Here is a 20,219-nt window from a genome sequence, read left to right as displayed (position 1 = left end):
TATGTTATAACAAAGACAAATTGCACAAGACACTAAGTTTTTTTAGAATTTTTTGATTTTGAAACTGTGTTTTTTTTCAACTAAGTCATTACATTTTATTTTATTTTTCAATTTTAACACCAATAAAGTGATGTCACCAAAAAATATCACGTCATCATACGATGCCAGCACCACGTCATCAAAAACTAACACAGTTTTCAATTGATGTGAAATTTAACTTATTTAATATAATTCTAAACAAGATAAATTAAAACCATGAAGTTCCTATAAGAAGAATATAAATCTATAGAAGAGAATATATAAATCTATATCGTTCGAGCCGCTTTTGCGTATGTTTAAGAGGTTGTTGTAGATTCCTCCAAACTCGGTGCATTTTAGTCAAATATCTCGCCATTTCGACGTAATTTGATTGGCGTTTCGAGTTTCACTTTCCATTAACTCGTAGAAAATGGCTCGGACTTTCTCCCAAAAACTTCCGTAAGGCTGACTATCTCCTACAATTGGATCTTTGGAAGCCGCCACCCATGCCTTCGCTAACTTTTCTTCTTCTTCTTTTGTCCATGGGACCCTTTCTTGGGCGGTGGTGGGTCGGACCGGTTTTTTTTTCCTTTTTTCTTTTTTGGTTGAGGTGGTGGTGAAGGTTGCGTTTCAGCAACAAAATCCGGCGAAAGTGATGGTTGTGAACTTGGTGGTTGTTGTTGTTGTGACGATTGTTGTTGGAGTTGTTGTAGTTGTTGGAAAGTCGGAAAAGGTTGATATTGTTGTTGGAAAAGTGGTGTTTGTTGGATAGGAGAACCGGTTTGAAGTAGATTGATAAAACCGCCTTGAGGTGACTCCATAGTCGGGAATTGGCGAGGTGTTGTATCTAACGCAAAAGCGTTATCGGGTTTGCGATTTCTGTAGCTTGGAGGGGTATTTTGGTTGGGATCCATAATTTTTGGTTGTGAAGATGTAGTGTGTAGTTTGTGTATAGAGAAAGAAAAGAATGGTGTAAAAAATAAGGAGTAAAAATGTTGTATTTATAGGTAAATAAATTGTTTAGTTTTTTTTTTTTTTTAAAGAAACTAGCCGTTCAACGGCTATAGCAACATTCAAATGGAATGCTTCGAGTTGATTGGGCGTGCGTTTCCATTGTGCCGAGCACGAGAGACAACGACAACAAGCCACCACGAAACAACGAGGTAGTGTGCACGTCCGTTGTTCGTGGCCAGCTCAACCACGAACGTTCTCATGCTCGGTATACCACTTGGCGTAATGAAAATTTATTGTAAAGTTTTAGATTGTCAAGTCAGTGTTGACTGTTCAGATGATAACAAGGAAAAAAAAGTTGTAAGTTGTAACCAAAAAGCTTAACGTTATGAATGCTCTTAACCTACTCTAAAGTCTAAACATTTATCCTCCTACTATGGGCAAGACACGTAAGACTTGTTAACAATTCACATTCAAAGGAAGCATATATTTGCTGTTAAAAAATTTAACTTTTACCCATTTAAATCTATATTTTAATGGGATAACATGGCACAATAGAATGTTTGACACTGTTATGGTTGAAAGGATATGGTGGCGGACATGTCATCGATGTGTGGGGCCATGTGGACCGTCCAACTCACATAAGGGGCGGCGAATAAAGACAATTCAACTTTAGGCCCTAGCATGTCTACGTATGCAACCATGTGTTGCTACATGCCTTACATTATTGAGTCTTATGGTCTCATTATTCTCATTTTGATCAAAACTGCAAGTGGCCATTGTCACTTTCTTTTCCATTTCAAAAATTCACTCATCTAAAACATTTACAGGTAACAACTTGGCTTAAAATATTATATAGACATGACGGGTTTTATCATTTATTTGATTTAGTCGTCCTCTTTCAAGAGAATAATTTTGGGATTTCCTAGTTCATACCTTGAAATTCTATGTAGATTTTTATATAAGCCTAATGAGGATGTTAACTGAATCCAGTTTTGGGATAAAATAAAAAAACATTATTATAACTTGACTTTTTGTTATGGTAAATCGGTAATATATACTCAGTATGAAAAAACCTTGAATCAGCCACAATGACGTTTTTAGTTTCATCTACATGATTTCTAATAGGATTTTGAAGATAAAAATGTGCACGTGAGAAGAGAAAGAATAAAATATTAATTGATATTTAACTGTTTTTATTACATTAAAATAAATTGTTGTACTTTTGTGTTAAAAAATTATTAAAAGCGAATTAATTTTCCAATTCATATCTCAATTTCGTGACTCAGAAAAAGCATCTGCCACGTCTGATAATGAATATCAAATGCCAATCAATTACCTTCCACCTGTGTATTCTTCAAATTCATGATACCACATACCAACATAAAAATGAAAAAAATAATTAAAAAAAAAGCATGAAAATGGACTTTTTTTTAAAGGCCATTACCACACCTTACTCATGTCTACCATAATCATCATCACCCTACCGCTTTTCTTAAGTTTTTCACAGCGGTAGAAAAATATAATGTAATGACTGTTTTTGTTGTTAATAAAGTCGTAAATATTATCATAAATGTTGTTTTGACCAATGAGGAAGCTGATCAATAATACCAATTCCACCCGCAATAATTCTATGAATATTCTTTCTAGCCGATAAGATAACAACCATGGACCACTAAAGCGACTCTATTTCTACGTCTACGTTTCATTAACTTATATAGTGTGTAGATTGACAAAAATACCCTTGTACTACTAGTGATTATTTCCAAGAAGCATATAACAGCTTGGATTAAAATCTGTGTATTAGGCTGGATGAGCATGTGATATATATATTATGATATATCATTCAGTACCATGGGATACCTGGCCTACTACAAAATGTACTAAAAGCAATGTCCAAGTGGCATTTTTGTCATTTACTACCCACTTTCTCAAGAGGTTTAATCAAGGGACCATATGTTTTAGATATATATAGCATGAAGTTTTGAAAGCTGTAGGCATATCTCAAAATAAAAACATACCAAAACATTTCAGTCATTATCTCACAGAATTAAACTGTGAGATTTTGCTTTGACTGTATATGATCAATGGCAGCAACCGAAATTGATATTCCAGATTTTTTATCCTCAAAGGTTAGTGATCATAACTTTATATCTTATTTCTTTTTGCTTTATATGATGTGTGAATCACTAGTAATATTTGTGATTTAGTTTTAGTATTATGAGGTATAATCTGTGGATTTGATTTACCTGATGCTGTTGGAGTAAGTCTGATCATAGTTGAAAAGTATGCAGGAGTATGAATCAGTTGCATAGAAAGATCAGAGATTTGTTTAGTAATAAACTTTAAAGTTTTAATTATTTTTGGCATCATAAGACTGATACCAAAGTACATAAGTGTCGATTGCTTCAATTGTAAGATCGCCATGTATGCATTTCATAAAGCAATCCAGTTAAAAAAGAAAAAGATTAAAGAAAAGAAAACTGAAAAGTTGGATTAACAAATTAGAACTAAGTTTTCGAAAACAACAATATTGGTTCCGAGAATGTTTTTTGAAGGAATGGAATCAGTCGAAGGAATTGAAATCTATCAAAGGAATAGGAATCATAATCAATCACGTTTTTGGTTGGCAGGAAATGAAATGTAATTCGATCATAAATATTAAGTAATTTTAAATCTTTTTTGTTTATTGTGAAAATATATAATTGGATTTCTTACTTTTAATTATTACAACATATTATACAAGGGTATTTTGGTCTTTTATTATAAAAATGAAAAACGAAATTGAATTCCTTCCACCCTCCTCTAAAAGACGGTAAAAATCCGTCAAACATGAAATTTGAAGGATGATGGAACTGAATTCAGTCCAACATGCCATGGAATGGAATTTAGAATTCCAATTCCATCGGATTCAGTCCATTAGGCACACCTCTATATTTAATGACTGATTTTCCTGCAGAAAGATGAAAGGGAAGATTACGGTTTGTCAAGTGAAATTTTGGAAGAAAAAATTGCAGAATTTTCTGGTAACAAAGTGAAGCAACTTGAAGTGGCAGATACTGTAAATACAGAACAACTGGAAACTGAGAGTGAAACTTTTTTCCAAGCACACTCAGTACCCATTGTCAGTGCTGATGAAGGCACAACAGAAAGTTGCAAGGCTGCCACTACAGAAGATCAGGAAGAAAGAAAGTCTACAGAGATTCAAGAAGCCAAACCATTTCATGATCATAGTGTCCAGATTGTTGCCTCTAAAGAAGAAACAGAGGAGGACAAGTCTATTAATTCACAAGAGGTTAGTAATTAATGTTCTACTTCTACCTAAGTAAATTTCTAACTAGGGTTAATTGTGCATATATGCAACAAATTTGGTTTCAAACCATGTTTCATTTCATAAATGCTTATTATTATGCAACAATTTCCCAACTTATGCAAACAACTTTATCATTTCTTTTCTTTCATTCTTCCCGTATACTGAAAACGTTTTTCTTGAATAGGACCAAAGAGAGCAAAAAACTGAGGGAAGTGTAGAGTCTTGTTCAGAAATTAAGCAAGAGGAAGATACTGAAGAAATCAAACCAAATGTTGAACCAGATGAGAAAAAGGATAGCATCGCAGTGAAAACAGAACCTCAGATAGAAAGTGATGATGGTATAAAGGACGCAACATTTGAAGGAGGCTTACAAGAAAAAAGCTACCACAGTGAAGGTAATGCTGTTAAAACTAAAGAACATATAGAAGATGATGTTGAAGGAACGACCTTTCAACATGCTACCACAGTGGCTTATGTCGAAGAGGGGCAGACTTTGAATGCAGCACCTAAAGATATCCCCAAGGAAGAAGAAGTAGAGGACATAAGAATTGATCCTCAAGAGGTAATTCATCTCCAATCTAAGTAATCTCTAACCATTCCAAAAGGTTTTAATTGTACATCATAATGTGTATGTGTATGAGAAATTAGTAAGTGTATAAGTTGTTGAACTCCATGATAGTTGGAAAATCTAGGCATAACAAAAGCATCTACAAGAAGAGATACAACTCGATTTTTTGACATTGAACATGTAGAGATCTACGAAGCTGTGAATTTTTACTTGTATGCTTAATCCCATAAGACCATACTATGATTCTCATGTAAACATATAATCAAATACTCTTCTCCTTGAATCTAAAATGATAATCAAATACTATTCACATATGTAATCATTTCTTTTTCTTTCATCATTCCCGTATACTGAAAATAGTTTTTTCCTGAATAGGCAAGTGAGAAGTGTGAGAATGGAGCAAAGGAAGAAAGAGAACAAGAGCATGAAGAAAGTGTCGATAAATTTGTACAGTCTTCTTCAGAGATTGAGCAAAAGGAAGATACTGAAGAAATCAAACCAAGTGTTGAAACAGAGGAGAAAACAGAACTCATACCTGATGATTGCATCACATCACAACCAGAGCCTCATGTAGTAAGTGCAGAACATGAAATGAAAAATGATGAAGCAATTCAGAGTGAAGAAACCGGTTTACAAAAAGCTGAATATAAAGAAGAGGTAAAACATTCTGATAGTTCTTTAACAGAGATCAAGTCTGAAAGCCCCATTGTAAAAGAAGTAAGTGAAGAGACTGTTTCAGAGAAGACTGGATATGAAGAAGGGTTACAGCTTTCGGACAGTTCCAATATTGCCCTGAAAGAGAATGAAATAGGAAGCAAAGTTGAAGATGAAGAAAAGGAACAAGAGGACAAATCAAGTGATGCTCAAGAGGTAGTTCAACTGTTCAAAGTCAATCTAAGTAATCTCTTAACTATTCTATACTTCAGAAAATGATAAATGCTTAGAGAATAAGGTCTTATAAAGTAGTTCAAATTCAATCCAAGTAATTTGACTATACATTGACTTATCAAGTTCTGTTACTTCCATACTCACTAAAGATACTTCTTTATATAGGCAAGCGAGCAGTATGAGAATGAAGCAATTTCATCTAGTGTCGAAACAAAAGAAAATGAAGAAAAGGCTGATGAAGTATGTGAACCTGAAGAAGTACAAAAAGAATTTGAAAGTTTCAGTAAGAATAAAATAGTGAGCAAAGAGGAGAATCAAGAAAAGGAACAAGAGCTCAAAATGTCAGAAGAAGTCCAAGGTAGTGGAGATGATGTTATAAGCTCACAGAATGCATCCAGTGAGGATATAAAAGAAACAATAATTGGTCAACAAACTACCCCAGTGGCTAATATTGAGTTTGAGGAGCAGGATCAGAGTGCAATTACTAAAGAGATAATCAGGGAAGAAGCGGAGCATAAAACAAGTGATGCTCAAGAGGTAATTTATGTTCATTTTAAGTAATCTCTAACTATTCCAAAAGGTTTAATTTCATAAACTTTGAGCCTATTCGTATAAATCATCATTTTTTTTCATAATTCCTGTATACTGAAAAAAAAAAAAAAAAACTTACCGAATAGGCAAGCGAGGAGTGTGAGAATGGAGCGAAGGAAGAAAGAGAACAAAAGTCTGAGGAAAATGTCAACAAATTTGTACATGAAGAGACCAGTTTAGAGAAAGTTGAATATGAAGAAGAGGTCAAACATTCTGATAGTTCTAATGTAGAGATCAACGAGAAAACACTACCGATTTTAAGCAAAGATGAAGATCTAGAAAGGAAACAAGAGGGCAACACATTAGAAAAAGACCAAGGTGAGGATACTGTTACAAGCTCACATGATGCAACTTATGAAGGAGACTTAAAAGAAAGAGAACACCACAGTGAAGGTAATGAACCTGAAGTTGTTAAAACTAAAGAAAGTATAGGGGAAGATATTGAAGAAATCAGAACTAGTGAAGAGACTATCTTAGAGAAGGTTGAATCTGAAGAAGGGTTACAATTTTATGACAGTTCCAATATCGCTTTGAATGAGAATGAAATAGCATATGAAGAAAAGGAACAAGAGGTTTACGTTTCAGGAAAAGGACAAGGTGATGGGGATGATGTTACAAGTTCACAAGATGCAACATGTGAGGATATAAAAGAAACAACGATTGATGAGCACGCTACCGAAGTGGCTTATTTTGAGGAGGCACAGAGTCTAAGTCCAATGCCTAAAGAGATCCTCAAGGAAGAAGCAGAGGACAAACCAAGTGATGCTCAAGAGGTAATTCATGTTCATTAGTCGTTATAAGTAAACCCTAACTATTCCAAAAAGGTTTTACTTGTAGATCAATCCAACTAGAACTTGAAATGCCTTATTCTTAAGGAATATGGAAATGTTGTTGTCTGTTACATAATTTCTTATCTCATGTGTATGAAAAAGAAAAACTAAGAAGCAGACATTATACCTATAAAGGCCCTAAACAAGATAACATACACAAATTCTGGACATAGTTTATATTAAGTTGTAGAGTATGTACGAATATGGAAATGTTGTTGCTTTTTCTTACTAACTCTATGCTTGAACCATAAGACTCATCTTATGAACCTCGTGCACTGTTTTAATGTCAAATATTCTTCTCCTCCACCATTGTTGAGCCTGAAGCGCATGTCATACCAATCTAACATGATGTTCCAGAAAATGATAAATGCCTAAAAAAAACCATGTTATAAAGAAGAACTTCCATTAACAATTTGTTTAAAGAAAGAACAATGAAACATCACACAGATTGTTTTCAAAAACTTTGAGCCTATTCGTATAGAACATCATTTCTTTTCTTTCATTCTTCCTGTATGCTGAAAATATTTTCTCGAATAGGCAAGCGAGAAGTGCGATAATGAGGCAGAGGACAAAAGTGAGCAAAAGCCTGAGGAAATTGTAAACAAAAGTGTAAAGTCTTCTTCAGAAACAGAGCAAGGGGAAGATACTGAAGATATCAAACCAAGTGTTGAAACGGAGCAACAAGTAAGTGAAGAGTTAGAGTTCTTACTATTTCTATGTTTAATTTATAAAAGTATAAGACAATATTATGATTTTCATACATAATTTTAATGTCAAATGCTTGTCTCCTCCAAAGGTTTACTTTCATTTGTTGAGAAGAGTTAGACTTCATAAAATGATAAATGTTTAGAGAAAACCATTCTATAAAGTAATTTATAGCAACTTTGGCTCACAATTTTTTTTGAAGCTGCCACAAAGATTGTTTTAAAAGTTTGACTATGCATTAGACTTATCATGATGTGTTACTTTCATTCTCCACATGTACTCAAAATACTTGTTTTCATGTAGGCAAGCGAGCTGTATGAGAGTGGAGCAAACGAAAAAATAGAACAAAATCCTGAGGAAATTGTCAACAAAATTGAAGATACTGAAGAAATCAAGCCAAGTGTGGAAATAGATGAAAAGGAGCAAGTGAAGATTACAGACTATGAAGAAGATGTGATTGAAGTATGTGCAGAAAGTCACTTAGAGAAGGGTAAATTTGAAGGGGTAGAACCTTCTGACAATGATAAAGATCAAGAAAAAGAAAAAGAAGAAGAGTCCATCATTTCAGAAGAAAACCAAGGAAAAGATGCTGTCACATGCTCACAAGATGCAACCTCTATAGAGGACTTACCCATATTTGTCAAACCTAGAGAGAATATAGAGGAAGATACTGAAGAAATCAAATCTAGTGCTGATACAAAAGATGATATAAAGATTGATGAAGAGGCATTAGTGAATGATGATGATCAAACAAAGAAGTCTGAAAGCCCCTTGGTGAAGGAAGTATCTGAAGCGACAAGCTCAGAGAAGGCTGAATCTGAATTGAATGAGAACGAAATAGTGAGCAAAGAGGAAAATCAAGAAAAGGAACAAGAGGTTAAAATGTCAGAAGAAGTCCAAGGTGGTGGAGATGATGTTACAAGCTCACAGAATGCATCCAGTGAGGATATAAAAGAAGCAATAATTGGTCAACAGGCTACCCCAGTGGCTAATATCGAGTTCGAGGAGCAAAATCAGAGTGTGATTGATGCTCAAGAGGTAAATCGTGTTCATCCCATGTTAACTCTTAAACAATCCAAAAGGTTTTACTTGTACATCATTCCAACTAAAACTTGAAATGTTTTTTTATCACTAACCAATGTAGAATCATGTTATAAAGTACAACTGTCGCTCACATTTATTTGATAGAATAACAATGAAAAAAACTTACCACAAAGATTGTTTTTAAAAACATTGAGCCTATTTATATAAATCATCATTTCTTTTCTTTCAGTCGTATAATATACTGAATATTTCTTCTCTAATAGGACAAAAAAGAACAAAAGTCTGAGGAAAGTGACAACAAAATTGTACAGTCTGGTTCAGAAATTGAGCAAGAGAAAGATACTGAAGAAACCAAACCAAGTGTTGAAACCGAGCAACAAGTATGTGAAGAGGCTAGTTCAGAGAAAATTGAATATAAAGAAGAGGTGAACTACTCTGATAGTTCTAATACAGAGACCATGGTGAAGGAAGTATGTGAAGAGACTGTCTCGGAGAAGATTGAATCTGAAGAAGGGTTAAAACTTTCTGACAGTGTAAATATCGATCTGAATGAAAACAAAATAGCAAGCAAAGTTGAAGAGGAAGAAAAGGAACAAGAGGTTTATGTGTCAGGAAAAGGTTTAGGGGATGATGTTACGAGTTCACAAGATGCAATATTTGAGGATATAAAAGAAACAACAACTGGTGAGCATGTTACTACAGTGGCCTATTTAGAGGAGGAACAGGCTCTAAACTCAACGCCTAAGGAGATCCTTAAGGAAGAAGCAGAGGACAAATCAAGTGATGTGCAAGAGGTAATTCATGTTCATTCTAAGTAAACCCTACCTATTCCTAAAACGTTTTATAGTTTTACTTGTGGATCAATCTAACTAGAACTTGAATGCTATAGTCATTATGAAATATGGAAATGTTGTTGTCTGCTACATAATCTCTTATATCATGTGTAAGAGAAACAAAAGTACATATTATACTAATGTATTGTTAAATTTTAAGACTAATTCTTACTAGTTCTATGTTTAATCTATAAAAGTATAAGACAATATTATGATTTTCATACAAAGTTTTAATGTCAAATGCTTGTCTCCTCCAAATGTTTAGAGAAAACCATTCTATAAAGTAGTTTATAGCAACTTTGGCTCACAAATTTTTTTTGAAGCTGCCACAAAGATTGTTTTAAAACTTTGAGTATGCATAGACTTATCATGATGTGTTACTTTCATTTTCCACATGTACTCAAAATACTTGTTTTCATGTAGGCAAGCGAGCAGTATGAGAGTGGAGCAAACGAAAAAATAGAACAAAATCCCAAGGAAATTGTCAACAAAATTGAAGATACCAAAGAAATCAAGCCAAGTGTGGAAACAGATGAAAAGGAGCAAGTGAAGATTACAGACGATGAAGAAGATGTGACTGAAGTATGTGAAGAAACTCACTTAGAGAAGGGTAAATTTGAAGGGGTAGAACCTTCTGACAAAGATGAAGATCAAGAAAAAGAAAAAGAACAAGAGTCCATCATTTCAGAAGAAGACCAAGGAAAAGATGATGTCACTTTCTCACAAGATGCAACCTCCTCTATAGAGGACTTACCAGAAACAAAATATGATGATGAAGGTAAGGAACCCGAATTTGTCAAACCTAGAGAGTATATAGAGGAAGATACTGAAGAAATCGAATCTAGTGTTGATACAAAAGATGATATAAAGATTGATGAAGAGGCATCAGTGAATGATGATGGTCAAACAGATAAGTCTGAAAGCCCATTGGTCAAGGAAGTGTCTGAAGTAACAGGATCTGAGAAGGCTGAATCTGAATTGAATGAGAATGAAATAGTGAGCAAAGAGGAGATTCAAGAAAAGGAACAAGAGCTTAAAATGTCAGAAGAAATCCAAGGTGGTGGAGATGATGTTACAAACTCGCAGAATGCATCCAGCAAGGATATAAAAGAAACAATAATTGATGCTCATGAGGTAATTTGTGTTCATCCAATGTTAACTCTAAACAATCCAAAAGGTTTTAGTTGTACATCATTGCAACTAAAACTTGCAATGTTTTATCACTAAGCAATGCAGAATCATGTTATTAAGGACAACTGTCACTCACATTTATTTTAAAAAATAACAATGAAAAAAACCTACCACAAAGATTGTTTTCAAAAGCTTTGAGCCAATTTATATAAATCATCATTTCTTTTCTTTCATTCATACAATATACTGAATATTTCTTCTCTAATAGGACAAAAGGGAACAAAAGTCTGAGGAAAGTGACAGCAAAATTGTACAGACTTGTTCAGAAATTGAGCAAGAGGAAGATACTGAAGAAATCAAACCAAGTGTTGAAACCGAGCAAAAAGAATTGTTGCATGATGATTGCATCACATCACAAACAGAATCTCAGGTAGAAAGTGAAGAACATGAAGTAAAAAGTGACGAGCCTATTCAGAGTGATGATGGTCAAAAGGAAAATGTTGACAGCTCCCCAGTCAATGAAGTATACAACGAGTCCGCTACAGAGAAAGTTGAATATAGCGAAGAGGTAAAAGAAACAACAAATGAGAAAGAAATAGCGAGCACAGTTGAAGATGAAGAAAAGGAACAAGAGGTTTATGTGTCAGGAAAAGGTTTTGGGGATGATGTTACAAGTTCAAAAGATGCAATGTGTGAGGATATAAAAGAAACAACAGTTGGTCAACATGAGACCACAGTGGCCTATTTAGAGGAGGGACAGGCGATAAGTTTAATGCCTAAAGAGATCCTTATGGAAGAAACAGAGGAAAAATCAAGTGATGCTCAAGAAGAGACCATGGAAACTGAAGAAAATAATAAAGAGTCTATTAAGGAGGTTTATGAGGAGACTACCACGGAGGTATCCGATGAGACTAGCTCAAAAAAGGTTGAATCTGAAGAAGAGGTAAAAGCTATAGGAACTTTCAAGGATGAAGAACAAGAAAAGGATCAGGTTGACATATCAACAGAAGGTCAAGGTGAGGATAATGTAACAAGCTCACAGGTTGCAGCCTTAGAAGAAGACTTGCAAGAAAAGAACTACCAAGAAGGTAAAGAACCTGAATTTGTTGAAACGAGAGAAAGTGTAGAGGAAAAAACTGAAGAAATCGAATCAAGTATCGAAACAAAAGAAAATATGGAGCAACAAGGGTTGCTGCATGTCATTACTACTGATGTTTGCAGCTCATCAGAAATAGAACCTAAAGAAGAAACTATGGAAAATGAAGAAAAGATTGAGGAAGATGCTATAGTCAATAATGATGGTCAAACAGATAAGTCTGAAAGCCCATTGGTTAAGGAGGTGTGTGAAGTGACAGGATCAGAGAAGGCTGAATCTGAATTGAATGAGAATGAGATAGTGAGCAAAGAGGAAAATGAAGAAAAGGAACATGAACTCAAAATGCCAGAAGAGGTCCAAGGTGGTGGGGATGCTGTTACAAGTTCAGAAGATGCAACGTGTGAGGATATACAAGAGTCAACAATTGGTCAACATGTTACCACAGTGGTTGATTTTGAGGAGAGCAAAGATGATAGTGCATTGACCAAAGAGATCCTCAAGGAAGAAACAGAAGACAAATCAATTCATGCTCGAGAGGTAATTTATGTTCATCTTAAGTAATCTCTAATTATTCCAAAAGGTTTTACTTGTACATCATTCCAACTAAACTTGCAATGCTAAAATTATCAAGACATTATGTTGTCTGCTACAAAATCTCTCATCTCATGTGTTTGAGAAAGTAACAAATGCATAAGTTGTTCAACTCGGTAGTTCAAGTATCTCTTACAAATATATATATATATATATATATATATATATATATATATATATATTAGACCATTTTAAGGGCCCTAAACAAGATAAAATACATATTTTATAGAGCATATTAAGAGTAACTTCAAATAGACAACTTGGTTTATTCAATTGAACAATGCAGTTTGGAAGGGGGGTATAGAACTAGAAGAAAAGCAAGTTGTGGATATTTATGAAAATGATAAATTCTTAGGGAAACTCATTTTATAAAGTAGTTTAGAGCAAATGCTGCTCATAATTTTCTTTTGAAAAAGGGACCAATAAACTAAGCTGTCACAAAGATTGTTTTACAAACTTTGACTATACATTAGACTTACCAAGTTCTGTTTCGTCCATTCTCCCCATGTACTCAAAATATACTCTTCATATAGGCAAGCGAGCAGGATGATGATAATGGAGCAAAAGATAAAATAGAAGAAAATCCCGAAGAAAGTGCCAACATAATTTTTGAGCAAGAGAAGTATACTGAAGAAATCAAACCAAGTGTTGAAACAGATGAAAAGGAGCAACAGGAAGTATGTGAAGAGACTGACTTAAAGAAGACTGTATCTGAAGAAGGGATAAATTCTGATATGTATCAGAATGAGAAAGAAATAGAAATTTTAAGCAAAGATGAATATCAAGAAAAGGAACAAGAGCTCAACATTCCAGAAAAAGACCAAGGTGAGGATGAAGTTATATGCTCACAGGATACAGTTGCAGCCTCTGAGGACGTATTTTTTGAAACTAGAGAAAGTATGGAGGAAGATAATGAACTTATAAGCACAAATGTTGAAACAGAGGAAAAAGTAGAGAAAGAAGAGTTGCCACATGCCATCACAACTGATGTTTTCACATCAGCACAAGTGGAATCTCAAGAAGAGACAACAGAAACCGAAGAAAAGAACAAAGAGCCTATTGATCATGATGATGGTCAGATGGAAACGCCTCCCATCCACTCTGTCAAAGAGGTATGTGATGAGACTAGTTTGGAAAAGGTTGAATCTGAAGAAGGGATAAAAGCAATAGAAACTTTTAAAGATGAAGATCAAGAAAAGGATCAGGTCAACATGTCGGCAGAAGGTCAAGGTGAGGATAATGTAACAACCTCACAGGTTGCAGCATTAGAAGAAGACTTGCAAAAAAAGAACTACCAAGAAGAAGGTAAAGAACCTGAATTTTTTGAAACTAGAGAAAGTATAGAGGAAGACACTGAAGAAATCAAATCTAGTATTGAAACCATAGAAAAAAAGGAGGATGTAGTCAATGATGATGGTCAAACAGAAAAGTCTGAAAGCTCCCTGGTTAAGGAAGTCCATGAAGTGACAGGATTAGAAAAGGCTGAATCTGAATTGAATGAGGATGAAACAGTGAGCAAAGAGGAAAATCAAGAAAAAGAAAAAGACCTCAAAATGTCAGAAGAAGTCCAAGATGGTGGAGATGATGTTACAAGCTCACAGAATGCATCCAGTGAGGATATAAAAGAAACAACGATTGGACAACATGCTACCACAGTGGCCAATACTGAGGAGAGGCAGGAGCAGACAGAAATGACTAAAGAGATCTTCCTTGAAGATCTTGAAACTGTTTCTGAGGTACAAATCCCTGGAGTGGGGCCCGAGTCAGAAGATTCAAACATGAAAGAAGAGTGTCTTACAACAGCAACGCATGTGGATGAAGAAAAAGAAACAGAAACAAAAGAAGTTTCAAGTGCAGAGGTCAGACAGAAAAACGTTCCTACAGTTCACAACATCTTTTTCTTGCATTTCTTTTGTGCTTTATTGACATACTTTGACACTAATGGATGCAGACAACAGAAATTGGTGAAAACAAATCACTGTATGAAAAAGAGGATGTTACACAAGAAAATCAACTTAATAGCACCGAAGACTGCAGTGAGATATCAAAGGATGTCATCTTGACTAAAGAGGTGAATACGATAAATATATAACCACTTACTTATCTATCAAGTCATCAAAGGGGTCTGCTTACATAAATGTTATATAGATTGAACAGGTACCTTTAGAGACACAAAAGGAAAAGGGAACAGATGACCTCGAAGAACAGATTGTTGAGGAATATAGTAATTCCACAGAGCTACACGAGAAATCAACAGAAGATCAAAAGGCACCTGTGGTTAGTCTATTAACAGAAAGATGAGAATAGTATTTTGTTCATGCTGTATGAATATGTGTTAACATGAATTTTTTTTTAAGCAGATATCATATTCAGATCCATCAGAAATCGATGAGTCACCCAAACAGGCTCTTGAATCTGTTTGTGATGTACAAACCCCTGAAGTAGTTGCTGATTCAGAAGACTCAAAAGTGAAAGAAGAGAGCATTGTCTCAGCAACAACCGAGTATACAGATGAAAACAATGGAGAGAAAGAACATGAAGTTAGAGCTAATGAAACTTCAAGTACAGAGGTTAGAAAATTTTCAAGAGTTTTGATGTTAATGCATCTTGACATATAATCACTCTATTATGAACACTTATGTTGTCATATGGAAAGTAAAACTATCTGAATTCTTTTGGTTTATTTTTTGCAAAATAGAATCTAGAACTACATGGAGAACTCAAACCCACGTCTGAGATGGTGATAGAAGAATACCAGGTTAAGGAAACAAAGCCTCAACCAGAACAATCAGACATCACCCCTGAAAACATCATGGAGAATGTCATCTTGCCTGAAAAGGATTTAGCAGATGAAAAGACAACAACATCAGATGAAAAGAAATTAATCGATGAGGTCAGTGGACATGGGAAGAAGGGAACTATAACATCAAAATGTTTTCATTTGTTCATTCAAAGTTGGAAATCATCTTTAACAGATTGAATATTCAAAAGACTTCCTTTTATAACAGATATAGCTCAACCTTCTTGGATATTCAGTTGTTTGTTATATTAAATTGTTTAAAAAAATATATTTTAAACAGGTGTCGTCAGAGCTTTATCAACCTAAAGGACAAATTGTTGAGGAGATACAGGCAGGTCCAACTGAAACCATAAGTGAAACTATAGAAGAGGAAATCACAAAAAAGGATGAATATTTATCCCATGAAAGTATAGAGAATCCAAATGACACTACAACTAAAGAAGAAAAGTGCTTTCAAGATGCAAGAACAAGGGAGATTGAACCTGTTGAGCAACAGAATGATGGTCTGGATGAAGTATCAAATGAAAAATCTACGGATTCAAATGAAACAACAGAAGTCGAACCTCAAGAAGATATTGTACCCTCAAGTTCATTAGTAACTTCATCAGTGCCCAAGGCAGAAGATTCAAACCTTAAAGAAGACTGTCTTACATCAGCAACAGCAACATATGCGGATGAAGAGAAAGAAACTGTAACAAAAGAAACTTCAAGTGATGAGGTCAGATAGAATTACAATGTCTTTACAGTTCACACATCCTTTTATTGCATTTCTTTTTGTGTTTTCTTAACATACTTTTGACACTAATGGATGCAGAAAACAGAACAGACAACAGAAATTGGTGCAGATGATTCATTGTATGAAAAAGAAGATATGAAAGAGGATGTTACACAAGAAAATCAGCTTAATAGCACAGAAGACTGTGGTGAGATGTCAAAGGATGTTATCTTGAATGAAGAGGTGAGCAAGAAATAATACCACCAGACTTTCTTATCTATCAAGTCATCAAAGGGATCTGCTTACAGGAATGTTATATAAATTGAACAGGTGCCTTTAAATATACCAAAGGAAAAGGAAACAGACGACCTCAAGAAACAGATTGTTGAGGAAGATAGTCATTCCACAGAACTTCAGGAGAAATCAACAGAAGATCAAAAGGAAATGGCACATGTGGTGAGTCTATTAACAGAAAGATGAGATTAGTATTCTGTTCATATCTGTATGAGTATACGTTTTAACATGACATTTTTTCACGTAGATACCATATTCAGATCCAATACCTGTTGGGGTCTCTGAGGTTAGAACCGATGAAATTTCAACTGAAGAGGTTAGAAAGTTTTCAAGAGTTTTGAATAATACATCTTCTTTTTCTTATATTTCTCTCATAATAAACTTAATATACTTTACGCTACTGAAAACAGACATCAGAAAGTAAGCAAGTTGCAGAATACCTTTCAATATCATCTCGTGATGCAGTTTTCATTAAAGAGGTTCGTCCACAAATAAAGAACTATCACCATTCCTTTTATGCAGCTGTTATCCTAAGACAGAAGCCTTATCAATCATACTATCTAAATTTTCTTTTTTCTTCTTTTGTTGCAAAATAGGATCTTGAAGTAATCAAACCCACATCTGAATCAGTGATAGAAGAAGATGAGGTTAAGGAAACAAAACCTGAACCAGAACAATCAGACATCACCTCTGAAAACATCATTAAGCATACAAGTGAAAAGGAATTAGCAGATGAGAAAAGAGATATGGAAGAGGATGTTACACTTGCACCTGAAAATCAGATTTACAACACAGAAAATCAAAATGAGACAATCAAGAATATCATCTTGACTGACGAGGTAAGTCAAAAGTAGCACTCGATTATGTCTTTTTTTTTGTTCACTGTTCACCAGGTACTCCAAAACGTCTGCTTACATAACAACATTGTATGTATTGAGCAGGTTGCAGTGGAGACTGAAAAAGAAGAGGAAAAAAATGAAGTCGATGAACATGTTTCTGAGGAAGATATATGTCCTCCAGAACTCGATAAGACATCGACATTAAATCAAAAGGACCTAGCTGATGAGGTCAGTAAAGACAGCAAGAAGGATACTAAAATATCAGATTGATTTCATTTATTCAGATATTAAAATGATAAATATCTTTTAACAGATAGAATACTCAAAGCCGATACCAGCTGGAAACAATGAAGTCAAAGAAGTGAAAGCAGAAAGCCCAACAGAACTAGAAAATATACAGTCTGCAGAAGCCCCTGATCTTGAGTTTGAGAAGAAAGAAAAGGATGATGAACTGATATCTGAAATACAAACTTCTGAAACAACTCTCAAGATGGAGATGGAGGAAGAACATCCTGAAGTAACAAATGACACGTGTCAAACACTTGTGGATGGGTCATTAAGTGAGAAGGTAAAAAGATTAAGCCCTGATGGTAAAAAAAATAACCCTAACTTCATCTTCTATTAATTCGATTTGAGACCACTGGATGACAACCAGCCTGAAAGAAACTAGGCCATGACAAAATATTACCGTGATTATCCCATGGTTAAAGCCTCCCTATACTGATCCTATGCTAACAAGACATTGTTAACATGGCCTGATTTCATGTTGTTTTATCATTATAAATGGCATTTAGATTATTACATGCAAATGGAAATTTAACCTTCACCTACTGATCATGTAGATTTTTGTGATTGTTTTTCATGTAACAGAAACTTGTGTCCATTGTACCACCTGAAGAACTTGCATCTTCAACCGTTGAAGACCAAACAAATGAACTAGTACTGGAAACAGATAAGACAAAGGTTGAGCACAGCAGCATAAGCAACAAGGATCAGAATCTAGAATTCACAGAGGAAGAGTTTCCAAAGATTTTGGTGACAGAAGAAAAGACATTGGAAGAAGATGCAAGCAGGGAGAAAGAAACACTAAGCGAATCACAAGCAGATGACCTCACGAAAACCACTTCTGATTCGATATCGAGTCCTGCAGAGCAAGGTATAGAAGTTAGATATGAGGAGAGCAGAGGCTATGATGATATACACAAACTTGAAGAAAAGCCAACTGAAGTTTTTGAAATTGCATCTGAGGTTGCTGAAATAGTCCCTGAGGGTAGCAAAGTTTCTGAAAATTTACCAGGAAATGTTCAGGAAGCTTCCCACATGATGCTTCTAGAGAAAAATGACCCAGAAACTACTACTACCATTGAGAAAATTACACCTGAAGTTGCTGTAATAGATGTTCAAAAGCGTGAGAAGGACTTTGATTATACACCAGAAGCAATAAATGTTGATGCCGTGCACAATGCAAAATGCTCTGATATTCAAAGTGTGCAGAAAAAAGAAGTAGATGAAAACATAGAGAGAGAAATTCCAACTGAAAAGGTTTGATAGAATTAAAAATCTTCTCATGCACCTTATTCACTTTTGTAACCCAGTTAACCTTTGTTCCTATATTTCCATTCCCACAACTAATATACTGGTAATCATTTTGCAGGAACCCTTGGAACTTGATGCACCTGTGACTCCTGGTACTACAGCTACAGAGGACTTGGAGATTTCACCGAAACATGTAACAGATGACCTTATAAAAATAAGTAAAATTCAGCCGGAAATACAAACATCTGAAGGTTCAGCTTGCACTGTGGATAACCAGTCCTCAAATAAACCACATCTAGATGAGAGTATAGAGAGAAAGCTCTTAACTGGAAACAAAGATGTGGCAAATGAGCAAGGGGGGCCAACTACAAAGCCATTGATTGCTGAGGCAGATGATTTAAAAGCCACTAAATCTTCAGGAACCGAATCACAATGCAGCAGTGAAGCTTTCGGAGAAGAGAAGAAAATGGGTGATGAAAAAGAAAAGTCTCAAACAGCAGTGGCTGAAAACTTGATTGAAGAAAGAGAGACAGCTCTGACAAAAGATCAGCAAGTAGACAAAGAAGAAACTGGTGAGAAGGGAACAAAAACAGATGAAGAGAATGAAGAAGAGGATGAAGAAGATAACCAAATGATTGATGCTCCGGTTATGGTAGAAGCATCGAAAGACATTGAAGTCAAGACTCCTAAGAAATCTCATAATATATTGTCAGGTGTTGGGTCAAAAGTTAAGCATTCAATCGCCAAGGTGAAGAAAGCAATAACTGGTAAGTCTTCTCCTTCAAAACCACCATCACCAAAAGAGAAAGATCAAGTGATTACTTAGCAAGACATATCAGTATGTAAATTTTCCAAGAAAGAAAAAAAGCAACTGTGATAAATGGTTCAAATGGAACTCACCGCATTACATGCTTGATGAATGTGGGGAAAAGGCCTTTGATTTCGATTAAGGATCAAGCCTAGGAGGAAGCAATTGTTAGACGTGTCCCTTTTTTTAAGTATAGGTAGAAGAGTGAGATGAATGCAGTATTATTTTGCATATACATTGTGTGCTTGAGTGAACTGTGTGAAACTAGTGTTTTGTAAATCGAATTTTCCTTAAAACTTATGTGATGACAGTCTATCTCTCTTTCACAAAAAGTATTCCATCTTACTATTGGGTATAGATTAATATACTCATACATTTTTATCCCTAGCCAAATAATTTAAATCTACTTCAAAGTATTTTTGGAACTTAAGGTCGAGACTCGAGACCAGACTCTAAAAGTGCAATGGAGGTAGAAGAATTCAGTCAGGGGTACACCATGCCCTTTCAAACGTGCTGAATAGCGTACATTCCTTTCAAACTTTATACCAGGAATTCAGTACAGACATAATAACGCACATAGAAGACAGACAGTAGAATGATGATCTAACACTGCTATTGCAAAAATTTCAGTGACTAGTGCTGATTATTTAGAGAAACCAACTGAAACT

At 34.9% G+C, this 20,219-nt stretch overlaps 1 protein-coding gene across 2 annotated transcripts; it reads left to right on the top strand.

Moving 5' to 3' along the window:
• The first annotated feature begins 2,951 nt into the window (after positions 1 to 2,951).
• LOC145109520 (A-kinase anchor-like protein) lies at positions 2,952 to 19,883 on the top strand. Of its 2 annotated transcripts, XM_079046697.1 has the most exons (26): positions 2,952 to 3,101; positions 3,929 to 4,264; positions 4,467 to 4,844; positions 5,226 to 5,720; positions 5,904 to 6,275; positions 6,416 to 7,102; positions 7,697 to 7,843; positions 8,168 to 8,902; positions 9,172 to 9,702; positions 10,165 to 10,875; positions 11,141 to 12,505; positions 13,093 to 14,418; positions 14,511 to 14,630; positions 14,708 to 14,836; positions 14,920 to 15,129; positions 15,258 to 15,452; positions 15,640 to 16,077; positions 16,174 to 16,317; positions 16,405 to 16,530; positions 16,616 to 16,684; positions 16,779 to 16,847; positions 16,965 to 17,207; positions 17,310 to 17,435; positions 17,521 to 17,775; positions 18,078 to 18,749; positions 18,862 to 19,883. In XM_079046697.1, the coding sequence occupies exons 1-26, from the start codon at positions 3,057 to 3,059 to the stop codon at positions 19,567 to 19,569; spliced, it is 10,632 nt and encodes a 3,543-aa protein (XP_078902823.1). In that variant the 5' UTR covers positions 2,952 to 3,056; the 3' UTR covers positions 19,570 to 19,883. The 2 variants fall into 2 exon arrangements, with proteins under 2 accessions (XP_078902823.1, XP_078902824.1); XM_079046698.1 differs by lacking the exons at positions 8,168 to 8,902; positions 9,172 to 9,702.
• The last annotated feature ends 336 nt before the right edge of the window (positions 19,884 to 20,219 follow it).

Source organism: Lactuca virosa, chromosome 4, assembly GCF_052849685.1.
Source record: "Lactuca virosa cultivar CGN04683 chromosome 4, Lactuca_virosa_CGN04683_v6, whole genome shotgun sequence".
NCBI lineage: Eukaryota > Viridiplantae > Streptophyta > Magnoliopsida > Asterales > Asteraceae > Lactuca > Lactuca virosa.
The sequence above is the reverse complement of the archived record's forward strand: the minus strand, read 5'-3'. Positions and strand labels throughout refer to the sequence as shown.

What these genes read in the sequence shown, in the direction of transcription:
- LOC145109520 (XM_079046697.1), top strand. Translation starts at nt 3,057, where the DNA reads ATGGCAGCAACCGAAATTGATATTCCAGATTTTTTATCCTCAAAG. An exon ending in CAGATTTTTTATCCTCAAAG is followed by an intron (nt 3,102 to 3,928) that starts GTTAGTGATCAT and finishes ATTTTCCTGCAG; the next exon opens with AAAGATGAAAGGGAAGATTA. An exon ending in GTGTGATTGATGCTCAAGAG is followed by an intron (nt 8,903 to 9,171) that starts GTAAATCGTGTT and finishes CTTCTCTAATAG; the next exon opens with GACAAAAAAGAACAAAAGTC.